General features: G+C 45.0%; 2 protein-coding genes across 2 annotated transcripts in view; one reads left to right on the top strand and one right to left on the bottom strand.

The window, feature by feature from the left end:
• The window catches only part of LOC311323906 (uncharacterized protein), a 571,429-nt gene that overhangs the window by 462,553 nt on the left and 81,273 nt on the right, over positions 1-27,603 (top strand). The gene's annotated exons all lie outside the window — the stretch shown is intronic.
• LOC311323931 (myosin light chain 4-like) lies at positions 929-4,778 on the bottom strand. The gene is made up of 6 exons (XM_084456265.1): positions 4,640-4,778; positions 4,351-4,500; positions 1,814-1,987; positions 1,294-1,371; positions 1,121-1,185; positions 929-1,038 (listed from the first exon to the last, which is right to left on the bottom strand). The coding sequence occupies exons 1-5, from the start codon at positions 4,680-4,682 to the stop codon at positions 1,157-1,159; spliced, it is 474 nt and encodes a 157-aa protein (XP_084312391.1). The 5' UTR covers positions 4,683-4,778; the 3' UTR covers positions 929-1,038; positions 1,121-1,156.

Below are 27,603 nucleotides of genomic sequence, written 5' to 3'. Positions count from 1 at the left end.
AATGTTGTAATTGAACCCAGGACCTTGCTGTGAGGCGACTGTGTAACGCACCGAGCCACCGTGCCTGTAGACTACTGGGAAGCTTTTAATTTCCCACAATGCAGTTCTGTTCAATTCAAATCACACTTTTATTTATATAGCGCATTCCATACACAAAGACAACACACTACCCTCAAATTCAGGAGCATTTCTATATATGAAATATTAGTATACTTTTTATGTTTGTGCTATACAGGGAGTGCAGGGACAAATTAAACCTGAACTCATATACATCCTTGTAATTATGTTCATTTTCACTGTCTAAGAGAAATGATACTATGCATGCTTGATCATGGCGTTAAGTGTATTTTATTAAAGTATACCGTTTTTTATGGTGTAATATTGGTGTATAATACGCCCAACAGATGATAAGAGTTTTAATACGTTTCTGAATCAACTGACGGATTACAAGAGGGAGTCATTGGTTGGTTAGTGTGAGACAAATGTTTGAATGAGTGAAAAATGTCATCACTGAGGAGCGACTCAAATTTAGCGAGATTTAGTTTTCACATTCAGAAATTCAGTCTCTGTTGTGGGTCTGTTGTCAGGGTCTTGGCATGTGTGTCCATGGGAAACATCTGCTGGTTTATCCTTCAACAGCGGTCACTCCCCTTGGGGAATACAGAGAGTTTACATGAACCACAGCAGAGCGCTGTCTGGACCACCGGGTCGGCAGTCTCTCGGTAATAGATTTGATTTGGTCTGCTTGGGGATATGTTGGCCTGTCACTTGTTGTTCACCAAATTCACATTTCACTAAAATCTATCGAAACTATAAGGAATATGGATACAGTTGCTCAATAAATTACTGAAAAACTTTTTACATTTTAATCCAATAATTGCATTTCCAAAAACGCACAGTAAACATGTTTAGGGAATGATGCCCTTGACGTAGTTGAGAGGAAGAACCCCGTGGCCTGAATAGAAACATTCCCCTCGTGTCTCTCAGCACCAGACTTCTTGTCTTTGTGATTTAACAACTTCAGGAGGATCCAAGTCACTGCAAAAAAATACTTTAATTATTAATTATGAACATGTTTAATTAAATTACAATGTATAGGCCTAGCCTTCCACATACTTACTTGATTGATTGATTGACTGATTGATTGATTGATTGATCAACCAGCCATGATATAGTTAATAAATGCTAGAAGTGAAAGAAAGGGCCGTATTATTTTGTGTGAGCATGTGTGAGATTCCACATATTGACCACTAGATGGAGACGTTGCAGCACTGTTAGTTGTTGCCTCCCCACCTTCATAGTTGATGCAGCCATTTGTGTCCTCCTGGCCTGCAAGCAGCAGATCCACCTCCTCCTCTGTCATCCTCTCTCCTGCATTCAACATGATCATACATATGATACCATGCATATGAGCCAAACCTGGCTCGGTTTAGGCTGGGGATATGACCCATTTTCATTGGTTAATGTCATCTTAGGACCTTGCTACACTTGAGGTGGGGTTACCTCTCTAAAATGTGAAGAAAATGAGTTGGAGAAAAGGGGGAGGGGCACCTAAGTACATCTTGGCCTACTGGGTTCCACTGAAAAGGGTCAGTCCCAAAATGGCCGTGAGGGTCTTCTGATTATTAATAAACTCTCAAACATACCCACCCAGTGAAGATTCCTGCATAAGACATTTCCTCTTGAAGTGTTAGCATCTTTATATCATACATAGGTAATTATTCAAATGTTGCGCCACCTATGATGATCAAATCTGATGGATGGGTGTTAGGGGTGGGTGTTCAGGGTGGTGGAACAGAGCCTGAACGCTCACCTAGCGTGGACAGTACGTGGCGTAGCTCAGCGCCCATCACGGTGCCGTTGCCCTCCTTGTCAAAGACGCGGAGACCCTCCAGGAAGTCCTCCGTCGTGCCTCTGTCGGTACACTCGGACACCTCCTGCAGCAGGGGTAAGAAGGCCTCGAAGTCCAGCATCTTACTGCTCATCTCTGGAATGAAAACAGGATGTATTTTGTATAATTAAAGAACAAGTGTATTCAATTCAAAGCTCACTGGAACTGAAACGTGGCATGGTTCTAGCCTAGGCTTCTTCATAGATGCATTCAGGAGCATGTTCTCTCTGTGCTCACTCGGGTTCCCTCCACATAGAACCCCAATATTAAAAAAAACAGGCAGAAGAACAGAGGCTCTTCAGTCCTGTCCCTGATCAGGACCAGGACCAGGACCAGGACCAGACCAGACCAGACCAGACCAGACCAGACCAGACCAGGACCAGACCAGACCAGACCAGACCAGGACCAGGACCAGGGTCAGAACCAGGGTCAGGACCAGGACCAGGACCAGGACCAGGACCAGGACCAGGACCAGACCAGGACCAGGACCAGGACCAGGACCAGACCAGGACCAGGACCAGACCAGACCAGACCAGGACCAGGACCAGGACCAGGACTGAGCACTAGGACCAGAACCAGGACCAGGACCAGGACCAGACCAGGACCAGGACCAGGACCAGACCAGGACCAGGACCAGGACTGAGCACTAGGACCAGACCAGACCAGGACCAGACCAGGACCAGGACCAGGACCAGGACCAGAACCAGGACCAGGACCAGGACCAGGACCAGGACCAGGACCAGACAGGACCAGGACCAGGACCAAGACCAGGACCAGGACCAGGACCAGGACCAGGACTGAGCACTTGGGCGCCACTGATGAGGGCGAGGATGAGGATGAGGATGAGTTAAAAGCAGAGGACACATTTCTTTGTCCTCCGCTTCAGCGTGTGTGTGTGTGTTCTGTGTCGCAGCCCATTGCACGTGTGTGTTGTGTGTCATAAAAAGAAGTAGCCTTGAGAACCAATGGTTCTGGAGCCTAGTGGCCCATAGGACAGGAGCCTATCTCCTGATTCCTTAGTGTGAGGCAGCTTGATCATGATGTACAAGTCCACCCCCTGGACCTGATGCTAGTGTGTCACAGGGAGTCACCCCCAATCCAACCCTTGATGCTGAGTGCCAGGGAGGCATTGGGTACATTTTTATAGTCTATGGTATGACTCATTTGATAGTCTATGGTATGACTCATTTTATAGTCTATGGTATGACTCATTTGATAGTCTATGGTATGACTCGACCAGGGATCGAACGCCCAACCTCCCAATCTCAGCGCGGACACTAACCACAAGGCCACTGAGCTGGTTTGTGTGTCATAAGGTGTGTCACGATAAATAAACGGCTTTGAAAGTCGCCATGTTTGTAAATATTTGTTGGCATAATAGCGGTATGCATAGTCAGTCAGACAACATTCATCTTCATGGACTATGTCTGAAAGGTTAAGGTTCATACACTGTGTGTCAACAGTATTAGTTCAGGGCCACAACAATGGCACAGGTCTGTGATGAACGGTTCATTCAGATATTTGAGAGCTTCTGTCAGAGGCCGTCTTCACGAGGCTATGAGCAAAGCAACTATGATCCTGGGTATAGCCAATGCTTTTTCCACAAACACTGTCGTTGGCCATGTCCCAAGGCAGATCAAACTAAGCATCGCGGTCTATTTCACACCACTGCAAATCCCTCGAATGCTTCTGCCATGGAATTTTAGATGCGCTGGCTTGGACAGGAAAAACAGTGGTGGCAACAACCATTAATCCATGTAACTTTCACACTTACGTATCTCTTTGTGTTGTGGTGTGTCATGTCTACTGACTAAATCTCATGGATAAATACTTAATCCAGTGTCTCTTTGACAATCCACCGCTGGGTTTGAAACACGGCCAATGTATCCAGAGCTGTATCAACAACATTGAACAACAACTTGCTTGTCAGTTTGTTTAACACACCTGTGTTTTTTGGTATGTGTTGTTGTGTTTCCACATCGGGTGGACTTTTAGAGGTCAAGAGATCTTGGCAAATCAAACCTTTACTTTACAACTGTAGAAGTAGCGATATTTTAGGAAGTTTCGTACAATTTTGCATCATTCGCTATTTATCATTCACCATTCGAAGACAATACATCATTGATCAATTTAATGTCAAGAGAATGGTCTTTGTTGACAAACTCATCTTTGATCCAGTCACTTCTGACTACTATTATACTGTACAGAATAAAGGTACAACGAGTAGTGAAATGTTCTATCTAGGAGCTAACGGAAGAACATTTCACTACTTCTTGTACCTGTATGATGTAGTATGTGGCAAATAAACGTGATTTTTAATTATATTATATAAATTATTAGAAATTATATAAAACTGACTTTGACTTTGAAAATAGACTTTCAATCAAGCTGGGCAGCTGAACTGGGTCCTTTATCTTTAAAGTGACCAAAGATCTTTCACACTGGCTTGAGAGACCTACCCTCTGGTCTGGGCTTGCCCAAGATCTTCAGGACTTCTGCATTTGTGGGGTTCTGTCCGAGGGCGCGCATCACATCCCCGCACTGGGCAAAATAAATCTTCATCTCTCCTGTGGGAGTCTTGTCAAAGAGTGAGAAAGCCTCTTTGAACTCTGGAGAGGCAAGACACAAACATAAACATAAAAGCATCAACAAACTGGTCGAGCACAGGGCCTAAAGACCTCACTCACAGAATGGTAAATGTATCGACCTGAATGCGACAATTTTCTTTAGCAGTTTAACTGTTCCTACCTTCAACCTGGTCTGGGGAAAAGTCAGTCTGAAACAAAATCATAATACAAGGAAATTATAAAAAATAAAACCATGGATTTATCCATTCTCATTGTTGTATATCAGGTCTGAAGTACGACCCAGTAATTAAAATGTCAATAGCCGAAGAGAAGATTAATTGTGAGTGTGAACTTGTCACTGGCTAGTGCACCATGGCCTGACCACATGACCGGTAACGTTGCTGCCAGAGTAAAGGTCAGAGGACCAGAGGACAACATCCAGAGTTACAATCCAAAACCCAGTATATCACAACCATGACAAAACAAAGATATGTATACGTGGAAATCCAAAACTCGTTGGAAGTTTGTTGGTCTCAAAAAACCTGGCTCTTTTCCAACGACTCTGACCAACACCTCTGGCTCAAAGACCAAGACCACAATGTAATGGACTGAAGATCAGGACGACTTCATCTGCTTGGCTCTGACCCTTTTACACTGGACAGATGTGGAGGACGCCATCAGGACTGGGCAGCGGTTCAAACGCACGCCTGGTCTATTTCTGGCAGTGGACTACTGTGTTCCTGTACGTATAGATATAGTAAGTCCGAAAATTATCACCCCCTCCTGCCCCCCGATGACAACAGGTGCTATTTTAAGAACAATAGGAATGTAAAGCTGCACAGGGAAACTGGTAAGTTAGTGACCAGGGGGCCTGGATTAGCTTCATGTACCGTACACACTGTCCACTGATGGTATCCCCAGTCCAGTATCAACACGTGGTGTTTCTTACCAGTCTAATTCTAGAATAATCATTTAGAATAATTTGACAGATATTGGATTTGGAGATATTCAATTAACATTCACTATTTTAGGGGTCTAGTCGTTAATTTATCAATTTGACGTCAAGTCCTTTTGTATTTTGGACAATGCCACTTGACACTATTCACAAAGCCTATTCTTTTGTAGGCTGCTGTTGCTATTTCCTGGATGAAGGTGATGACAGCTGTTCACTAATGTTGATCGCTCCTCTTTTGGAAGAGGTCGCTCGCTGCTCGGGGGTCTGTTGACGCACACCTCCCATCACGCAAGGCTCTCTGCTGCTGCAAATCTTATTCATCATAAATCAGTCAATCAAAGCTTTATTTTTATAGCGCATTTCATACACAGAGGCAACACAATGCGCTTTACAGACGACAAGGGAGGTGGGCATACGACCCACCCCTACATATTCCAGAGGGAAGCAAAAACAGTTTCACCCGGGGGCCAGAAAAAAAGTGAGTTGTAAAAATTCTTCCCTGACCCCTCTCAACAAGGTGATCAAGCAAGCATGAAGTATTCAGATCGATAAGTTAAGTCAGATCGATAAGGAAACTTGAGCAATACCATTTCTCATCAAGTCTCATCAAAATTTGAAATGCATTCATATTTGGGAGGCTAATCACTGCTAGAAATATGAGTATGTGAGAGATGGAGTATACAAAAAAATATCCTGCCAATCTTCTAATGTCACCTTTTGTTGCCTCTAGCGATACCCCAGCAACACTTCGGTTTCTACATTCTTCCTAAAGCCACATTAAAACATAACGCTTGTGAATTCCGGCACTTACGTTTACTATGAATCTCTTGGGGGCAGCCGTAGGCTCCTTGGGCGGCTCGGGCTCTGGGGCAGGAGGAGCAGGGGCAGTCTCGGGGGCAGGGGCTGGGGGAGCAGCCGGGGCAGGAGATGCAGCAGCTTTGGGAGGAGCAGGGGAAGCAGCTTTGGGAGGAGCGGGAGATGCAGCAGCTTTGGGAGGAGCAGGGGAAGCAGCTTTGGGAGGCGCGGGAGACGGAGCTTTGGAAGGAGCGGGAGACGCAGCTTTGGAAGGGACTTTGAATCCTTTGGGTGGAGCTTTGGCGCCTGGGAAGGGGGGGCCTTTCCCAGGCGTTTTGGGCTGAGGTGGGGCTTTGGTGGGAGCGGCAGGACCTTTGCCAACAGCTGCAGCAGGGGCAGGAGCCTCTGGGGCCGGAGCGGGAGAAGCCGGGGGAGGGGCAGGAGAAGGAGAAGGAGCTTCTGGGGCAGGAGAAGCTGGGGCCGGGGCGGGAGCTTCTGGGGCCGGGGCAAGAGAAGCTGGGGGAGGGGCAGGAGAAGGAGCTTCTGGGGCAGGAGAAGCTGGGGCCGGGGCGGGAGCTTCTGGGGCCGGGGCAGGAGAAGCTGGGGGAGGGGCAGGAGAAGCCGGGGCTTCCGGAGCCAGGGCAGGGGCGGGCGCGGCGTCCGAGGTGGGACCCTCCTCCTCGGCGGGAGCAGGGTCCGGAGCGGGGGCGTCCGGAGAGGGGGCCTCCTCCGGCGCGGGAGCAGGCTCGCACTCTTGGGTCGGAGCTGGGGCCGAGGAGGACGCCTCCGGGGCGGCGTGCGGGGCCGACGCGGCGTCCTCCTTCACGGGTTGCGGCTCGTTGGGCGCCATGGCCGTGAGACACAAACAATAAGATCTGTCCTCAGCGCTAGACTGCAGCACAATGGAGCCTGTGCCACCCAAAATATTTGGGGGGGCACAACCCCTGATGTTAAATACCCTGCCCTGCCTTGTCACTTTGGCCACACCCCCCTCTGATTAATCACTACACTATAAAAGGCAACAACGCTGAATTCCCACGACTGCTTGCTTTAAATGTTAAACGTTAAACCCCCTTTGTCTGTGCCACCGTCAGGCAGCCCTTCTGAACTCATCCTTTATCATGTCCAGCCCTTCTGAACTCATCCTTTATCATGTCCAGCCCTTCTGAACTCATCCTTTATCATGTCCAGCCCTTCTGAACTCATCCTTTAGCATGTCCAGCCCTTCTGAACTCATCCTTTATCATGTCCAGCCCTTCTGACCTCATCCTTTATCATGTCCAGCCCTTCTGAACTCATCCTTTATCATGTCCAGCCCTTCTGAACTCATCCTTTATCATGTCCAGCCCTTCTGAACTCATCCTTTATCATGTCCAGCCCTTCTGACCTCATCCTTTATCATGTCCAGCCCTTCTGAACTCATCCTTTATCATGTCCAGCCCTTCTGAACTCATCCTTTATCATGTCCAGCCCTTCTGAACTCATCCTTTATCATGTCCAGCCCTTCTGAACTCATCCTTTATCATGTCCAGCCCTTCTGAACTCATCCTTTATCATGTCCAGCCCTTCTGAACTCATCCTTTATCATGTCCAACCCTTCTGAACTCATCCTTTATCATGTCCAGCCCTTCTGAACTCATCCTTTATCATGTCCAGCCCTTCTGGACTCATCCTTTATCATGTCCAGCCCTTCTGACCTCATCCTTTATCATGTCCAGCCCTTCTGAACTCATCCTTTATCATGTCCAGCTCTGCTACGCTCCGCCTGGTTCTGCCCACCTGACAGGCAGTAAAGCGCCTTGGGCCAGGGTGCACATAACGGTGCTTGACAGCGTGTTTGCATGTGGTGATGGTGATATGTGTGTGCGCGTGCGTGTGTATTTATGTGTGTGAGAGTGTGTGGGTGTGTGTGTATGTGTGTGTGTGTATGTATGTGAGAGTGTGTGTGTGTGTGTATGTGAGAGTGTGTGTGTGTGTGTGTGTGTGTGTGAAAGAGAGAGGATGTCGGGTGGATATAAACAATAAATGGGGTTTAGGGTTACAGAAGTGAGGAGATGAGAATTTGTTTCTTAATATAGCCAGACACATGTTGGGACCAATCCTCTCTCTCACTAAACATGCACCCCCCTGTCCCTCCAACATATATCAACACACACACACACACACACACACACCCTCCAGTGGCATGAAGCCATATCTAAGGCACACCCCCTAACATGCCATTGTACCCTGGGGCCATACAGCCAGCTATGTACAGTACAGTACCGTATGTTCTTTCTATGTTCCAGTCGGGACATGCATGTGGTGTAGACTTGCATGGCTAAGTTTGGACAACAGACCAGGGGAGACATATTTGTTGGGGAGGTCCAGAGAGAAAGCTGGACATGCAGGTTGCGGTGTTTGCGTGTTACAGCCAGACTATAATGTAAGCATCGTCCCAACAGAGAAATTACTTCAGTGCTCAAAGGCTAATATCAACATTACCCATAATTATTATGAAGTGTTGGTTGATTCTAACAGTCATGCAAAGGACAGCTGTTTCTTGACACAAACAAATATACAAAATATAAGAGAAGTTATTTAATTAAATGCTTTAGGCTACCACTGCCGTATTTGCTCGGTACTTTTCTCTCAATATTCTTATAATAATACAGTGGTTCAATGTGATACATGCCAGTTATCTTTATGTAAAATCAAAGGGAATATGTCCATAAGTGTTGTTATTCTGTCATTTTTAAGTACTGTACTATAAAACTCATTTTTATATGCCCACTTTTCCCCCTCTCCAAGCTCACCTCGTTTTGTGGGCGTGTCAAATAGGGCGAGTCAGTCAGAAATGATTGACAGGCCACGCCCCCAACCTCAATACATCCATGCAGCTTCCACACACTTGGTCCCCGGGCGCAGTGAACGATGGCAGCCCACTAGTTGCCCCTGGAGTAGGGCAGCTTGGATGGGAAAAATTCAGGAGACAATTTCTACCAGCGACCACTGTCTCACTGTGTGGCCAATAAAGACCCCCGAGGTCCAGATTATTATTATAAACAGCACAGTTTATATGTGCGCGCGTGTGTATTCCAGGCCGTGTTATTCCTTTCAGAACCGCAGACTATAGAAAGCTGATTCATTGGAGTGAGCTTATCTCTCTCCGTGTGTGTGTGTGTGCGCGTGCGTGCATATGTGTTTGCATAAACTTATAGAATGGGAATGGTCAGCTGTCTGTTGGGTGTGTATGTATGTGCAATAGTTATGCAAATTAGGTGAAACCGAAAGTAAATCTTCGACGATCATCTCTCCGTTCCGTATAGATTGGCTAATCCGTAACCAAGCGTGCCACGGTAAAAAGGTTATGTTTTTATGTTTAATGTAAATGGGGGTTATGCTATATGTTGTCCGTGTGAACGTTGCATTCGTTGATGCTTGAAAATCCTTTACGCGCCACAGCTATGCGTCCCGGAGAGCGCGTAAAGAACCGCGGTAAGGTAGAAAAGATAGGTTCGGGATCGGTTTCATTCTCCCCTTGAGAATAACGCTGTGTTGCTCAAAGACTTGTTTCGTCGAGACGTGTGTGATTAGGCAATGTTAGTCGAAATGTTCATAGCCTGGTTACAGTTAGTCAAAATTAAAGCCATAATAACAGGGCATTTCCTGGAAACGCCCAAGGATTTCAATGAATGAAAAATGCAAAACCCATATAGGCCTAGGTCTGCTTTGTAGTTTATTTGTAATATAGTTGCGGATAGACATGCCTGGGCTTGAGTAAAGGTAAACATTTCTGTAGGAAATGTTGTGGAGTAAAAGTGAAATTTGCCAGAAATAGAACAACTCAAGTAAAGTACAATACTTCCAAAAACGACATAAGTACTGTACGTTAGGCCTACTGTACACAACTGGGGCCAGATAACATTCTAATCTACTTTGGCTTTTAGTTTCTTCTTTCCTTATAGGGTCTTTGTGTTATAATTTGGTTTACTCTGATTTGTGTTTGGAAAGCAGCGTTGAGACTGGTCAGAGTGTGTGTGACTGCAGAGTGTGTGTGACTGGTCAGAGTGTGTGTGACTGGTCAGAGTGTGACTGGTCAGAGTGTGTGAGACTGGTCAGAGTGTGTGTGACTGCAGAGTGTGTGTGACTGGTCAGAGTGTGTGAGACTGGTCAGAGTGTGTGAGACTGGTCAGAGTGTGTGTGACTGGTCAGAGTGTGTGACTGGTCAGAGTGTGTGTGACTGGTCAGAGTGTGTGAGACTGGTCAGAGTGTGTGAGACTGGTCAGAGTGTGTGTGACTGGTCAGAGTGTGTGAGACTGCAGAGTGTGTGAGACTGCAGAGTGTGTGTGACTGGTCAGAGTGTGTGTGACTGGTCAGAGTGTGTGAGACTGCAGAGTGTGTGAGACTGGTCAGAGTGTGTGTGACTGGTCAGAGTGTGTGAGACTGGTCAGAGTGTGTGTGACTGGTCAGAGTGTGTGAGACTGGTCAGAGTGTGTGAGACTGCAGAGTGTCAGACTGGTCAGAGTGTGTGAGACTGGTCAGAGTGTGTGAGACTGGTCAGAGTGTGTGAGACTGGTCAGAGTGTGTGTGACTGGTCAGAGTGTGTGTGACTGGTCAGAGTGTGAGACTGGTCAGAGTGTGTGACTGGTCAGAGTGTGTGAGACTGCAGAGTGTGTGAGACTGGTCAGAGTGTGTGAGACTGGTCAGAGTGTGTGTGAGACTGGTCAGAGTGTGTGTGACTGGTCAGAGTGTGTGAGACTGCAGAGTGTGTGTGACTGGTCAGAGTGTGAGACTGGTCAGAGTGTGTGTGACTGGTCAGAGTGTGTGAGACTGGTCAGAGTGTGTGAGACTGCAGAGTGTGAGACTGGTCAGAGTGTGTGAGACTGGTCAGAGTGTGTGTGACTGGTCAGAGTGTGTGAGACTGGTCAGAGTGTGTTTGACTGGTCAGAGTGTGTGAGACTGGTCAGAGTGTGAGAGACTGGTCAGAGTGTGTGTGAGACTGGTCAGAGTGTGTGAGACTGGTCAGAGTGTGTGACTGGTCAGAGTGTGAGTGACTGGTCAGAGTGTGTGTGACTGGTCAGAGTGTGTGAGACTGGTCAGAGTGTGTGAGACTGGTCAGTGTGTGACTGGTCAGAGTGTGTGAGACTGGTCAGAGTGTGTGAGACTGGTCAGAGTGTGTGTGACTGGTCAGAGTGTGTGACTGGTCAGAGTGTGTGAGACTGGTCAGAGTGTGAGACTGGTCAGAGTGTGTGAGACTGGTCAGAGTGTGTGAGACTGCAGAGTGTGTGTGACTGGTCAGAGTGTGTGAGACTGGTCAGAGTGTGTGACTGGTCAGAGTGTGTGAGACTGGTCAGAGTGTGTGAGACTGGTCAGAGTGTGTGAGACTGCAGAGTGTGTGTGACTGGTCAGAGTGTGTGAGACTGCAGAGTGTGTGACTGGTCAGAGTGTGTGTGACTGCAGAGTGTGTGAGACTGGTCAGAGTGTGTGAGACTGATCAGAGTGTGTGAGACTGGTCAGAGTGTGTGAGACTGCAGAGTGTGTGAGACTGGTCAGTGTGTGTGAGACTGGTCAGAGTGTGTGAGACTGGTCAGAGTGTGTGAGACTGGTCAGAGTGTGTGAGACTGGTCAGAGTGTGTGTGACTGCAGAGTGTGTGAGACTGGTCAGAGTGTGTGAGACTGGTCAGAGTGTGTGAGACTGGTCAGAGTGTGTGAGACTGGTCAGAGTGTGTGTGACTGGTCAGAGTGTGTGACTGGTCAGAGTGTGTGAGACTGCAGAGTGTGTGAGACTGCAGAGTGTGTGTGATTGGTCAGAGTGTGTGAGACTGGTCAGAGTGTGTGTGACTGGTCAGAGTGTGTGAGACTGGTCAGTGTGTGACTGGTCAGAGTGTGTGTGACTGCAGAGTGTGTGACTGGTCAGAGTGTGTGACTGGTCAGAGTGTGTGTGACTGGTCAGAGTGTGTGAGACTGGTCAGAGTGTGTGAGACTGGTCAGAGTGTGTGAGACTGGTCAGAGTGTGTGTGACTGGTCAGAGTGTGTGAGACTGGTCAGAGTGTGTGTGACTGGTCAGAGTGTGTGAGACTGCAGAGTGTGTGAGACTGGTCAGAGTGTGTGAGACTGGTCAGAGTGTGTGAGACTGCAGAGTGTGTGAGACTGGTCAGTGTGTGAGACTGCAGAGTGTGTGTGACTGGTCAGAGTGTGTGACTGGTCAGAGTGTGTGAGACTGGTCAGAGTGTGTGAGACTGCAGAGTGTGTGAGACTGCAGAGTGTGAGACTGGTCAGAGTGTGTGAGACTGGTCAGAGTGTGCCCTTGGGTTTGGAGACATATGGGACAGAGGGTGTCAGTCTTAAAATCACACTTTAATGAGAAATACTGTAGGCCTTCAGAGCCTATAGCCTTAAGATGCCTGTTTTACACAAACTGCGCTGCTCTACTCGTGCGGACATGAATAATACTTTTTTCAATCTGAAGGCATGGGAGATCTGTTTATTGTTTGTTCCTATCAGCTGTTAGACGTTTTTATTGCATCTAAAATGTTACTCAATATGCCGCCCCCTGCACACGTAGAATAGCCTACTAGTTAGAGATTAGATAGAGATTTGGCGGGCTAGCTCAATTTATACTATTCCCACTATTTCTTTATATGTTCCGTCCAAAACTTAGCCCTTTAACTAGCATGATGCAGACATGGTACTTAAATGAAGATTCAGGCAGACGAGAGAGTTGCTATTACGATACGTGGTGTTTTATTGGCAAACCAAACGATAGGCTACTGTCCCGGGTTGGATAACGCAAGTAGGCTACATATACCATTTGGATAAGGACGTATTAACACAAGATGATTGGACAATCAAAGAGTTGGTATAAGAGTTAATGTTCCAGAATCAGGCTCTGGATGGACTTTGGCCTGGTTCCGGCCCTAGCAGTGGAAAGTGCTGATACTTCATTTAGACAGCTCAGAGTTCACTCAAGAAGAACTCTTTGTAGCATAACAGAATGGTACTGATATTTGTTATATTTATATTATTATTTTGTATTCTATTATTAATAGGCCTACGTATCTATTGTGTGGACCCAGAAAAAGCCCACAACAGTTGCACAACAATACTTTGTCATTGTGCTTTGAAACTTCATTCAAAGTTTAAAATGTTTTATCTCCCTGTCTTCCCTCTCTCTCTCTGTCCCTCTCTCTCCTCTGTCTCTCTCTCTTTCCTCTCTCTCTCTCAGAGTGATCTAGTCTTGATCTATAATGCCTGTTGAATTTCTGTTGTCGGACACCCTGGAGGAGCTGCTTGCAGATGACCTGAGGACATTTCAGTGGTACCTCTGCCTGCTTAGGGACAACTTTGATCCATTCAAAAAGGGCAAGCTAGAGGGCGCTGACAGAATGAAGACGGTGGACCTGATGGTGGATAAGTACGAGGAGAAGGCAGTGGACGTCACCCTTGAGATCCTGCAGACGATGGGACAGAATAATCTTGCACAGGAGCTACAGAAAAAACACAGAGGTGTGTAGATGCAGCACGGAGCCTCAGAAGATGAGATGTAGAGATCACGTTCACGTAGCCTACAGGACATGGTCCAGTGTATTTTCCATGGGGTATTGGGTATAAATGTGTTCTTAATCACTGCTAACATAAAAACAACAGTTTCATCAAATTAGCTATTATAGTATTAGAGTATAGGCTACATGCATTTCTTCAGTCACCACGACACCACTGTCTGTGATAGGCTACTGTTTGGGATTGACTGTAGCCTAATCATGATTACTTTTGTTTATGAGAGCTCAGTTAACAGCAGTTTAAAGCTACAATGTGTAGGATTTTAAACATTTAAATATGTCCCCCCGCCACACACACACACACACACACACACACACACACACACACACACACACACACACACACACACACACACACACACACACACACACACACACACACACACTTTCTGTCTCTCATCTCTCTCACTCTTCATCCATCTGTCCCTTTTGCTTTTCGTCAGAGTTTCTCAGGAAGAAAAGTGGTTCTTCCTCTGCTTCGGTTCCGTCCCTGGAAGCCGCCGCGACCGGGCCCTCTGCCTCCCAGCCGGGCCCCCGCGGACCAGAGTTCTTCAGGATCCACCGCACATCCCTGGAGGCTCGCCTGGGGGTGCTGCATCCCATCCTGCTGCATCTCCAGGACCAGGGGGTTCTGACAGACGTGGAGAGGGAGGAGGTGGAAAGCGAGCACACCAAGACGCTCAAGAACCACGCCCTGCTGGTCACACTGGCCAATAAGGGGGCTAAAGCCCAGGAGATTTTCTACCAGGTCCTCAAAGGAGAGAATAGCTTTCTGGTGAAGGACCTGGAGGGGGAAGGAGCCTGATGGGCTATCTATCTATCTATCTATCTATCTATCTATCTATCTATCTATCTATCTATCTATCTATCTATCTATCTATCTATCTATCTATCTATCTATCTATCTATCTATCCATCCATCCATCCATCCATCCATCCATCCATCCATCCATCCATCCATCCATCCATCCATCCATCCATCCATCCATCTATCTATCTATCTATCTATCTATCTATCTGTCTGTCTGTCTGTCTGTCTGTCTGTCTGTCTGCTTGACAATCTGTCTGATTTCCTATTCAGATGTCATATCAATTGTAAAAATGTCCTCTTTGGGAGTTGAAACAGTGAGCATCTCTAGTTTGACCAACCGACCAACCAACCTCAGGCCTCAGAATCAGGTTACAGAACTGTACACAAGAGGGAGCTCTTTTTTGAGAGATGGTGCTCTTTATGATATTCATGTTCTTCTGATATGTGTGTATACCTCTCTGAATTAAACACCACACAACAATATCAGAGCCCTAATGGTTCAACAGCTCCCTTTTGTGATAATGTTTGTAAAAATGTTGATGTAAAGATGTTTTATTTTTGGATACACCAAAGGCCTTATTCTCTCCCACTGGATACCTATTTTCCTCGTATTTTTCATGGCTTTATGTCTTTTTGGATGACATTATCTGTGAGGTCTGTCTCTGTGTAGTTCTAAGGGTCTGCGGGTCCATTGTAGCCAATGAACAACATTCTTCAAATAAAATGTGTATGTATTCATTTCATCTGTACTGTTATTTCAAATTTAATCTTGTAGGCCTATTATATAGCAAAGACGATGTAAAAGTGTTTTTCTCTAGATTTTTTTTTTTTTTTTAGAAACACTGGATTAAAAACATTCTTAAAACACAAGACGTTTCGGTGTTCATCCGATCACCTTCATCAGTTGTTTGGTGCACAGGAAGTAACTCTGGCAATTGTAGACACAAAGGAGTCACATGACTGACATGTTGAGGTCACATGACTGAGATGTTAATCCAATTTGTGTGCCAGAGAAGAGGAGAGGTAAGGTAGAGGAAGTTTTTTTCTCAAAACAGCGTTGATGAGGACATGATGTCTCAGTCCCCCCCCTCTATTTAAAGAGGGTCACTCCACTTTCACAGAGATGGCCTCCTCGACGCCTCTTTCAAACCCCCCATCCTCTCTGTCAAGTATGTGGACGTCTTGATCCTTGAAGCTGTTGCTCTTCTTGTAGACGTCTTGAACCAGGATTTTTATTAAGATGTGAAGGAATATTTTTACATTTTAACCTGGTTGGGGCAGGAAAGGATGCACACCGAAAACTGGATTAAACCATTTGGTATGTTGCCATGAACCACTTGCTGACTGAACCACTTGGCCTACTTTGGAAGGAGAGCCAGTGCTAAGAGACAGGACAGACAGGTAGCTGGTGTTGTCTCAAACAACTTAAGAACACTTTGTTTGGTTGCTTTGGGGACATAGATCACTTATAATGCTTGCTTGTGTGGTACATGCCAGGTTGTGTGGTACTGTACATGCCAGGTTGTGGGGTAAATCCCACGTTGTAGGATAAATGCCAGGTTGTGGGTTAAATCCCATGTTGTGGGGTAAATGTCAGGTTGTGTGGTATATGCCATGTTGTGGGGTAAATCCCATGTTGTGGGTTAAATCCCATGTTGTGGGGTAAATGTCAGGTTGTGTGGTGGAGTGGGATGGAGTGAGCGCCCCGGATAGGGTAGAGAGTTGTACACATGTACACATGTACAATTGTCAATTTTGTAATCATGTTTTAAATGAACTGTAGATACCATTATTGCATCTACTGGGGCTTTTTTTCAGGTAGAGTACAACATGAAATTCAAAAGGGGATGAAGGGATGTCAGTTTGAGACAGAAAACCAAGCCTTGGATGTGGTTACCCAGGTTACCCAGGACGCGCAGTAGTCAGTCAGAAAATGAGTACAATGTGTTCAGTCTGTTTGAATTTGTATAGAATAGACCTATTCACGAAATTCACATTTTCATTAGCATGTTAATAACATCGCCATCTTCCATGTCTTGTTGAATACTGGTTGTCAGTAGGCTAATGCATACATTTGACTTATCTTACTTATCTTTGAAATCAAGGAGGGGAAAAGGAAGAAGTTATCTGAGCATTATTTTTGTGTGTTTATTTTGTGGTCTTCATGGCAGACACAAAAAGCTCACCATCAAAATATGAACATAATTCAGCTGATAAATGTTGTTGTGCATTTACAATCAAATTGCATGTAACTGTGGAACATTCCACATTTGTCAAAGCACAATGCTGTATGGACTTCATCTGACTCCCTTAACGGTAGGCCTAGAGGCCTCATTCATTACCAGAGGGCACTAGCAAAGCCCTGGGTCAAAACATGAAAAGCCTACATTACAAACCAGTAAGGGAATTTGGTGAGTCTGTATTCACTCACTCAGTTAAAAAATAGTGTAAACGGACATTCAATTGCCTACTGTTTATAGTTTATTGCTGAGTAAAACACTACAGTAGCCCTAAACTGAATATTAGGCCTATTGTGATTATGATAAATAAAGACTTTACATTTACGGTAAAATATGCATTATTCTATTTAAAGCCTATACTTCAGATCAAATCCAACGTGTTGTAATCGAGCCACAGCCCTGTCACTAGGAAGAGAAGCCAGGAGTCGTAAAGGTCCAACCCCGCCGGGCTCTTCTTCAGTTCGTCCCTTCCAAGAAGCGTCTGGATATTTTGCAGGAACATGGCAACGTTATCAGGCGCGGGGTTAGGTTTCTGTTCAGCTGTTTAATCCAGATCAACATAAGGTGGTGGGAGTCAGTGCGCAGAGAGAAGCGTATGGTAGGTTTAGGAGGGGGACTTGGAACAAAAATGAAGCCTATACTTATTCTTTCTAGAATCTAATTGCAAGTTCCGTTGATGATGAGGTAATGATGTTTCCCCATCTGGCTTCTTTTGTCATTCTTCTTTGGACATTCAGACATGGCTATCATGTGCTGGAAACGTGTTGACAGTTTGACAAGTTTCAGTTGTGCAGTCTTGGCTACGCAAATGCCATATCAATGAAATGCCCCCTAAACATTTATGAAATGTTGTGTTTAGAAATGACCGAATTGTGTTGTTTGTGAATAAACCGATGACCTACCTGTCACACGCCACTCCCCTAGCTGTGAGAAAGCTTTTGCGCTGAAGTAACGTGGGAAAATCGCGCTGGAGGCACAACTTGTTCCAAGAAGCAGACGCGCCACACAGTAAAACGTTTGTAGCCTAATGACAGATATATAATCATATTACGCACCTTAGAGCCAAATATAGTTTTTACGTGGATAGGATTCCTTACCCAGTCGAATTGCGCACAGCGTTTTCTCTCCTGTCGCTGGACCTCCCGCTGGTCAGATCATGCGCAGTGGGGGTCGGGGCTGAAATGGCTCTCCTCTTGTGCAGCTGCACGCACGCAAGCACGCACGCTTCCCACAGCATTCAAGCATTTTTCCACTATTATGTAGGCGTACGTCGAATGCACATGCCATAATGATGAATTCGTGTTCTCATGCATGGATAGGAAATGCATTTTATTTCGAAATAGCCCGATTGGCTTGCAAAATAGCCTAGTAAATCAAACTATAATTGTAACAAATAAGGAGCCCAATAATTTGGTTGTGCAGATTGCAATTCTAATAGCCCACATTTCACAAAACTGACAGTCTATAAAGTGCAGAACGAACCAGCTAGAAATCCCTTCTGGGCTATTCAACTTCCACGTTCTGTAGGGCGGCAAAATCATTTAAAGGAATAGCCTACCTGTTAGCCTACAAAAACGCTTTGCCGATAAAAGCGCTCTTTCCCACCTTAGTCTTGACTTTACACCGACGAAGATGAACACTGGGCCGACTTGTTGCAGTGTGGGAACCGCAGCCAAAGTAGAAGTGTCAGAAGGAGACGTGATGGTCCTACCTGAAGTCCTCAGGTTTCATTCGAGACTCCAGTGCGTCAGCAGCAGCTGTTTTGGAGCTCGCTTGCCTCCAGAAGGGGAGAATTAAGTCCTCAGTAAACTGGACGGAAGGGTTGCATTTCTGTGGAGTTTCTCGAGTTTTTTTTGGAAATATATTTGTTTTTCTGAGCAAGGTAAAGCGTCAGCAGTTTTCTTCCAATTGTATGGGTGTGTGCGGGTCAAAAGGTTTAAGATGGTTTTACATTTTGCTATTGTCCCCAAGTCGACAGGACAGCAGTTGAAGTCTGCTGTTATGTTTACCATTGATTCTTAAAAGAGATGGACAGGTTGGTTTTTTAAAAATAAGTATTGAATTGTCCACTCAATTTTTAGATTCAACTGTTTCCCTGTGTTCCCCTGGCATTGATTACATTCGATTAAATGGTCTATAAAGGTTTATTTGATAGATAATGTCTGATACCTTTGTTAAAATCCTGATCCTGTGCTATGCTCATCTTGCATTGGGTGTCAGTTGACCTCAGACCAAACGTCAGTGTCAGACAGGAAGTTTAAATACTTGATTTTGATTCTGTAAATTCTTGTAGCCTATTTGTTAACTCTTTCCATAGTAAACCATACAATAACGGGCTCTGCGTGAGAATGATGTGCCTGGGCTGTGTGTTTTTGAAGGGGGCAGTGTGTGTGTGTGTGTGTGTGTGTGTGTGGTAGGGGGTGGGTGGGTGACAGATGTGTTGTAACCACCTGTTAGAAGAGGAGGAGGAGCACATGAGCATCAGACTGACCCGCTGATCGCTCAGTCTTTGTCTCCTGGCAGGTGAGCTGGTCCACCCCATCACAAACTCAGGTCAGGTGCTTAAGGTCCTTTCGCCCAGCAGTTTGGACATTTCACCCCCTCTCAATCCCCTCTCCCCTGTCCACGCATGGGGCGGGGGGGGGGGGGGGGGGGGGAGGGGGGTTATATTTAGCCCATGTCTTCATGGCAGACGGGCAGGATACTGAGATGCTGTGGATGCTCGGTCGTACCCCACCTCCACTCGCTAATCCATGTGTCCCAGATCGGAGGTGCGGGGTGTTGGAGACGGCCAGGCCCCGGGCACTGCTCCCCGGACACCCGGGTAGACCCGGAGATCAGGTGGTGGCCCTCCCGTTCATATTAGTGCTTGTCAGCAGTACACCATCCCTTATGTAACTAAAGCGGGCGTCTACAATGGAGCCCCAAAAACAGGGTTTCTAGACTAATGCAGATTGCATTGGACATAGACACAGTGCTATTTATTTTAGTTGTGTATGGCTGGGATTTGAGAACAGTTGTACAGGGTATTTCTTTTTAGAGAGACTTCTAGGAGGATTCTCTAGAATATGCTCCTGTTAAATATTCTCACAACTGAGAACTGGGTGAGTTTACTAATGTGTCCACCCAGTCTTGTATAATAGTGTGTGTAAAAATGTGTTTTGGCTGATATGCTAAAGAGTTCTGGAGTTGTAGTCTGTTGTGAATGTAAAGCGTAAAGTACTGGTACACTAGCCCCATCAAAGCCAATGATGACATTTCAGAGATGACATCCATGTTGAAGAATGAAGATTCATTGTAATTGAACCCAGCTATTAGACAAAATTAGCCTATGTGGCTAGCATAGAGACAACACACCACTCCAGTTGAAGAGTGTTGCTTGTATACAGTTAGTCCACAACAGTGTGTGTGTGTGTGTGTGTGTGTGCGTGTGTGTGTGTGTGTGTGTGTGTGTGTGTGTGCGTGTGTGTGTGTGTGTGTGTGCGCGTGCGTTGCAGCACAGAGCATCACATGCTCTTGGATGCAGAAGGTGTTGGTTTTGGGTTTCTTTCACCGAGGGAGAAGGCCGAGGCCATGTGACGGGCTCGGAAAGATTTCACTGTTTTTCCGTATAGGTGGCAAAGAGTAGACGTTACGGTGGGGCCAAGGAAATGGCGACATTTCCCACTATTCCCACAAGTCTCCTAATTCACCTTCTCCATACGCTTTCTCACTCATCACGCCTTCCACTAGCCATGGTCTCGTTTGACCCTGAGAGAATATCATATACTACCCGTCATATCATCACGTTGTACTGCAATATGAAACCATCTCTGGTAACCTGGTTTGTCTCCTCTCTAAATTAACCCCAGACGCTATCACCACGTCTCCATTACCTTGATTTAATCTTTGAATATTCAAGTTTTATTTCCCCCATGCTTACTGATTTACTGTTTTTTCCATAAGCCTGGCACCCACCCCCCAAGGTGCGACACCTTATCCCCTGTCCTCTTCTGGATCTCAGACCACTCTATTGATGCAAGCGCCGACGAGTAACGAGCTCCAAGCCCACCACATTGATCACACCTTTCCATAAAATGACACGCAAGAATTCATGGTGCCAGAGAAATAGTCAGCGTTGCAAGATACTTGAATTTGAGGTTTGGATGTACTCTGGGTATTATCTGCGAAACATTGTAGAATTAAGTATTATATGAATGTATGAATAGCATAGTATTGTAGCCTATATAGAATGATAGTTTCTCTTTACAAATTTAGTGAAGAAAGTGTTGCGATCAACAACATTGACTATCTCTCTGGGACCGTTATGTTATTTTCTCTCCACTAATATCTGACCAAGTATTGCCTGACTGTTAAGATATTATAGACTTTATATTAGGATTGCAAAATGATTCTACACTCCAAAATACATGCCAGGTAACACTTCACAATAAGGTTCACAAAAAATGAGTAGTTAGCCTACTGAGTAACTAATGAGGAACCAATGATTAGTTAATGAGTAGTTACTGATGAACTCTGAGATAAGTTAATGAGTAGTTACTGATGAACTCTGAGATAAGTTAATGAGTAGTTACTGATGAACTCTGAGATAAGTTAATGAGTAGTTACTGATGAACTCTGAGATAAGTTAATGAGTAGTCAATGTGACGGAGAGGCCGTCATTTCATTTCATGTGGCAATTAGTAGCCTTTTGTGTGTTTGTTTGTTTCCTTCTGTTTAGCAGGAATTTAATTTGTGAATGTGACGTCTATGAGGACTGGAATTGTAGTAGTTATTTCTATGCTTATTAGATTGTTTCATTTGGTATGTTTGATGAGTAAATCTGTTGTGTAGTACAGATGGTAGAGTCTGGTGGGAGGGGCGTGTAGTATTTAAGCAGCCTCACTGCAGACCTGAGGGGGGGTTCGTTTGTTTGACTGGGAGGGCTAGGCTATACCATGCGGTTAGCCTAGCTCAGCAGTTGTTTTGTCCTGTTGGAGCACTGCAATAAACACCCTTGCACCTTGCGACGTTGTCATCATTGGAAGAAGTTGGTTTTGAACCCTTTTCGTGACAGTCACTAATGGGGATTACTATAGTAGCTACTGAGGAACTAGAGAACAGACTGTGGACAACTATAGTAGTTACTGAGGAACCAATGATTAGTTAATGAGTAGTTACTGATTAACTATCAATCCATGCTTATATAGTAGATAATGATGGGCTACTAGGGAACAGACTGGGGACTACTACAGTACTGTACAGTACTTCTTTGTGTGTGTACCTTATTGTAAAGTGTTAACAAATGCCAAACTATAGGCTATGTAGGCCTATATTACGTATGTTAGGCTATGTATATTATGTTAAATATTTCACAGCACAGATAATTAAATGTGACACTTGCAGTATGCTTTCTGGTGGCACAAGAATACTGTACCAAGGATTGAATCAGGCTCACATGTCCAAATATACAGTAACAACCCAGCCGTCATTTCTGCAAAGCAGCAATATGCTTTATTATAGATTCCCAGATTATTATTTTTTTTAAATGTCAATTTTTCAAAATGTCTAATGTCAGTCAACAACCTCAGTTAAAGAAACTACAGCATGTTGGTAGTAAAGCAGAGTGCTATTGCCTCTTGGCAGTAAGAGACACTTTAAACCGCACAGGACACCACCTGCGCTAATAAACAGTATCAGCTTTTCACAGCTCTTAGGAAAGCTGTAAAGAAGCACAGGGCACATCACCAACTTAATCCCCTCAACATGCACATAGCACGTGAGAATCTCATGGTTGCTATTCCTATATCATATCTGCCTCCTTTATATTAAGCTCACTTCCTTTTGAGCAATATTTCAAACCACCAAAATGTGACCCCTGCACATGCCATAATAAAGAAAGATGTATTTATTTTTAGCATCAGCTTAGCTTTTTTGGATCGGCATTGGATGCTACTGTAATACACAAGAACAAATATACATGTTGTAGTGCACACAATGACAGAGGGAAACTGGAGTAGATGGTGGAGGGTCTGTTAACATAACCCCCTATAGAGTTTGAAGCACAAGGTTAACTGGTGGGTGACAGGGTGTTGAAGAGAGAGAGCCAGGAGATCTGACCCTCGTGAGAAAATGGAGGAACAGAGTCACTGGGAATGTCACAGGGGCCGCGGGGATAAAAGCCCTTGTTTGCTCTGTAGATCTTTCGTTTACAACTTACCACATTCCATGACATGGCTTTATTTTGTGTAGCAAGGGGGGTGAGATGTGAGTGTTGGGGAGTTGTCCCCATGGGCATGTCTTTCCAGTTACACTTGGTTGGTTCAGTTACCAGTTTCATTCTGTGTTTGTTAATGTGGTAATATAAATCAGTAAGCATAATATATCTCAGCCTCAGCCTGTTATTATGAAATAGCCAGTATTATGAAATAGTATGGACATATGACTCCTTGAAATAATTGAGTTTTCATCAGCGTTTTTCATACTGGTATGTTTGTCATGCCTCAACCCAGGGACATTTCAGCAGCGGTTGACATACAGTGCACACAAGACATGAAAGACAATTAGGATTCAGCAGTCCTGACTAAACCAGGCATACCTTAATACTTAAAATACTACACACTGGCCTCTCGCTGTAACAAGCTTCTACGATTCCTGTCCTTGTGCCAAAAAACCCAAAGTCGTATAAGTTAATTTCCGAACGGAAATTTCAGCAGTTACATTCCATGACCAGCTAATGTGACACCCGAGGTCTATATAACCCCCTTTATACCCTCAACTGGAATGTCACATGTCTGGAGGTGGGGGGGGGGGGGACTTCATTGACATGTACAGTGACATATTGTAAATTTGGATGTCTGGGACGGGTATAGAAATCCCTCACTTCCTCTCCCTTCCTCTTCTTGTCACCCGGCCTTAAGAGGACAGCTTCAACGCATCACGTGACGTCTGGCTCTTAGGAAGTGATGGATGGGGTACAAAGCTGTGTAGACTCTTGATCGTTCACGTCCATTTTGTTGTCCACAAGGCAATGGTGTTTTTCATGTACTAGTTTCTAATGGGGGGATTATAATGAACACTATTCTAAACTTGTAAATCCAGATTAATTATTTATTTTAGGCCTAAATGTTATTTCTAGCATCCGACCTTCGTTCTTGGCCGCAAATGTAAACAAATGTTATCATGTCCTCAAAATGTAAACGGACTTAAACAACACAGTAGACAGAATGCCACCGGCTACAGCTCACCACAACCTCCTCATCCCCTACAAGATGAGATGACTCATCCTATTCCAGATGGGCTTGCTGTCAGTGAGAGAAGACGTTTTTTTCCGAGGGGGACAGGGGGTGATAGTGGCGGCGTTCGATTGGTCAGAGAGGCTCCACAATTAACGACGTAACATAATGCAGTCAGGAAGTGTCTTCAATAATCCTCAGAGGAACAGATCTGTGCTCAGGATGTGTATTTTAAGGCTGGCCACCCTTCACAGGAAAGAGGGGCCCCTTGTCTCTCAGAATGGGCTCCTGAAATGGGTGTCTGTGGGGGCTTAGGTGTTGGAGAAGTCTGTACATGGGAGTGGTCGTGTGTGTGTGCGTGTGTGTGTGTGTGTGTGTGTGTGGGGGGGGGGTGATGAACCGGGATTCCTAGTTAATGGGCGACCAGAACGGCACCAGCGAAGCTTAATAGTTGTGGGAAAATGACCAAGTGAAAGGGCCATCTTTGGCAGGAAACATACAGATAAGGTGTCATGTGAAGAGAAGGAGGAGGAGATGAGGATGGTCGGGGGGGTTGTAGAGGTGCAAGATTCGGGAGAGGGGGAGGGAGGGAGGGGTGGCTGTAAAGAGGATGGCCGGAGTGGAAGATGTTTGAACGGTACGGAAGAAGGATTCAAAGCCCCGGGTGTCACAGAGCCGGGGGGGGGGGGGGGGGGGGGGGTGGGGGACGGTGCAGAGAGGGAAGGCCCGGTGGCTTTGCGCCTATGTAAAGTAGAAGGTGGCGGAGAGAGAGAGAGAGAGAGAGAGAGAAACAGAGAGAGAGAGAGAGAGAGGGAGAGAGAGAGAGAGAGAAACAGAGAGAGAGAGAGAGAGAGAGAGAGGGAGAGAGAGAAACAGAGAGAGAGAGAGAGAGAGAGAGAAACAGAGAGAGAGAGAGAGAGAGAGAGAGAAACAGAGAGAGAGAGAGAGAGAGAGAGAGAGAGAGAGAGAGAGAGAGAGGGGAGTCAGCCCAGTAAGTTAAGTTGGCATGCTTGCCTGTTTATCGGAGGGATGAGAGGCAGAGCGGGGGTTTTCAGTGAGGGAGGAATCAGCAGAGTCATCGGTCTTCTGTAACACGACGCCCCACCATGATTGCCTGCGGCAGCTGGGCAGCCACCGTATCTGTGTGTGTGTGTGTGTGTGTGTGTGTGTGTGTGTGTGTGTGTGTGTGTGTGTGTGTGTGTGTGTGTGTGTGTGTGTGTGAGCATGTGTATGTGTGTTTCTGTGTGTGTGAGTGAATATAATTATCTGTATAAATGTGACAGCCGCTGGTGGTTTGGTCCTGATGTCTGCAGTCCTCAAAATGTGTTTTTTGTTGTGAAGTTGTGAATAATCCACTCATGATAATCCAATCAACAGTTTAAAGATCACTAAATCATAAGTCATATTTTGTCTTCAAAGTCCATGTCCAAAAAAAGTAAAAATGTCCTTGCCCACCTTAAGGATCAAACCACTAGTGGCTGTCACAAATGTGTCCATGTATCACTCTGTGTGTGTGTGTGTGTGTGTGTGTGTGTGTGTGTGTGTGTGTGTGTGTGTGTGTGACTTTCCTAGCCTTACCTAGCCATATCTGAAAGGTCAGTGTCCTCCTATCATATGGACTTACTGTTGTAAATGTAAAAGAGATTGATGGCCCAGTTGACACTAGGGCTGTGGTTCTCATGGTATAGATAGATAGATAGATAGATAGATAGATAGATAGATAGATAGATAGATAGATAGATAGATAGATAGATAGATAGATAGATAGATAGATAGATAGATAGATAGATAGATAGATAGATAGATAGATAGATAGATAGATAGATAGATAGATAGATAGATAGATAGATAGATAGATAGGTAGGTAGGTAGGTAGGTAGGTAGGTAGGTAGGTAGGTAGGTAGATAGATAGATAGGTAGGTAGGTAGGTAGGTAGGTAGGTAGGTAGGTAGGTAGGTAGATAGATAGATAGATAGATAGATAGATAGATAGATAGATAGATAGATAGATAGATAGATAGATAGATAGATAGATAGATAGATAGATAGATAGATAGATAGATAGATAGATAGAAGGGACAGTGGCATGGAAATGTACAAAAGGGGGGGGGGTAGTGCAATAAGGAACAGAAAGGCTCAGTATACAGTGTACAGGCCCAGTATACAACATACACAATATGCAATATACAGGATACACAACAAGTTCTGAAGTACAAAAGGTGGCAAATATATATGTATTCAGAAATGTACAGTAGTACAATAATTTTTAAATCAATATATACTATTGTATTCACAGTATTCTGCATATGTCCCCGAAGGCACAAACATGTGGAGCACGGTGCAACTTTGATTCCTCTTCCATTTACTCCTGATGTTATTGTGAATTGAATACTCCAGAGTCTTGGCTGAATGAATATGCTGTGTGTGATGCGATCATTCTCATTACTGATGGGTTTAACGTGTCTAACCCAGTGCCGTAGTCCAAAATGTTATACTAGAGATGTCACATGAGGATGACCCTGTCTGATGCTTCAACTTCAACTTCAATTGAGTTTGTTGTTGTTGTTATTCTTCTTCTTCTTCTTTTTTTGAGCCCTCAAGCATACTGTAATCCAAACAAGGTCCCCCTAATGCATGCTTTCCACTAAGGTGAAGACGGGGGAGATACAACCTCAGTTGATTCATGTTTTGATGTGACATAATACATTCAGGAAATGTCTTCAATGAACCCACTCTGGACCAAGACAGCAGCAATACTTAGGTCTTGAAGAATGAAGATGTAGATTAATGAAGATTAAATGTAATATGCAACAGGCCACATTGTTGTTAAAGTTGTTGTCTAATATTTGGCGCATATGTGCTTTAGATAGAGATTAGCATATTACAAATATTTGAAAATGAGTGTGTTAGCTGTGACATCAGGGAGCCTAACCTTAGCTGCTCTAGAGGAACATGGGCAGTCTCAACTGGTTGCTGGACACTTAGACGAGGCTTGTACTGTAAGCAATGCCAGTTGGCCTGTATATGAGCCGCCTGCTAAGCTAATAAGTAATTCGATGTACATGAGCAATGTCAGGGTTTCTTTGGTACTGTGGGAAAGTATCCTGTTGAAGCCACAGCGCTACTTATGAGGTCACTTTGTCACTACCATGACACTTTTATGTGGGTAACCTCCTCTACCAGTCCTGGGGAGCTGGGTTATTGGAGATAGATCAAGGTAGCCATGTCTGGGATCATTACCAACACACAAATATGTCTCACACACACAACCCGAGTAGCCTACGCCCTCACATAGCCTACCTTACAGCATAACGACCTGTGCAAAAGAAACTGTGATGAGGTGCATTGAGAACCTTTTTTTCTCCCTGCTGTAATTTTCATTCTCTATTATATTTCACTTATTATTTTTCTACCAGTTGTATACCATTCATCATTAGCCTACGAGTTTTGTTTAAGTGTTTGTTATTTGTTTGTTTTTTGTGGCATGGACTCAAGAAAAACTAATATCTATATCAAAAGTCGCCATGCTACTAATGACTCTAGCTCAGCAGTCAGCCTTTTCTGTGGGAAGTCCATCCTCCTTTTATGTT

Source organism: Borostomias antarcticus (genome assembly GCF_949987555.1).
Source record: "Borostomias antarcticus genome assembly, chromosome: 22".
Lineage (NCBI taxonomy): Eukaryota > Metazoa > Chordata > Actinopteri > Stomiiformes > Stomiidae > Borostomias > Borostomias antarcticus.
Note: the sequence above shows the minus strand (reverse complement) of the source record. Positions and strands in the feature narration are given on the sequence as shown.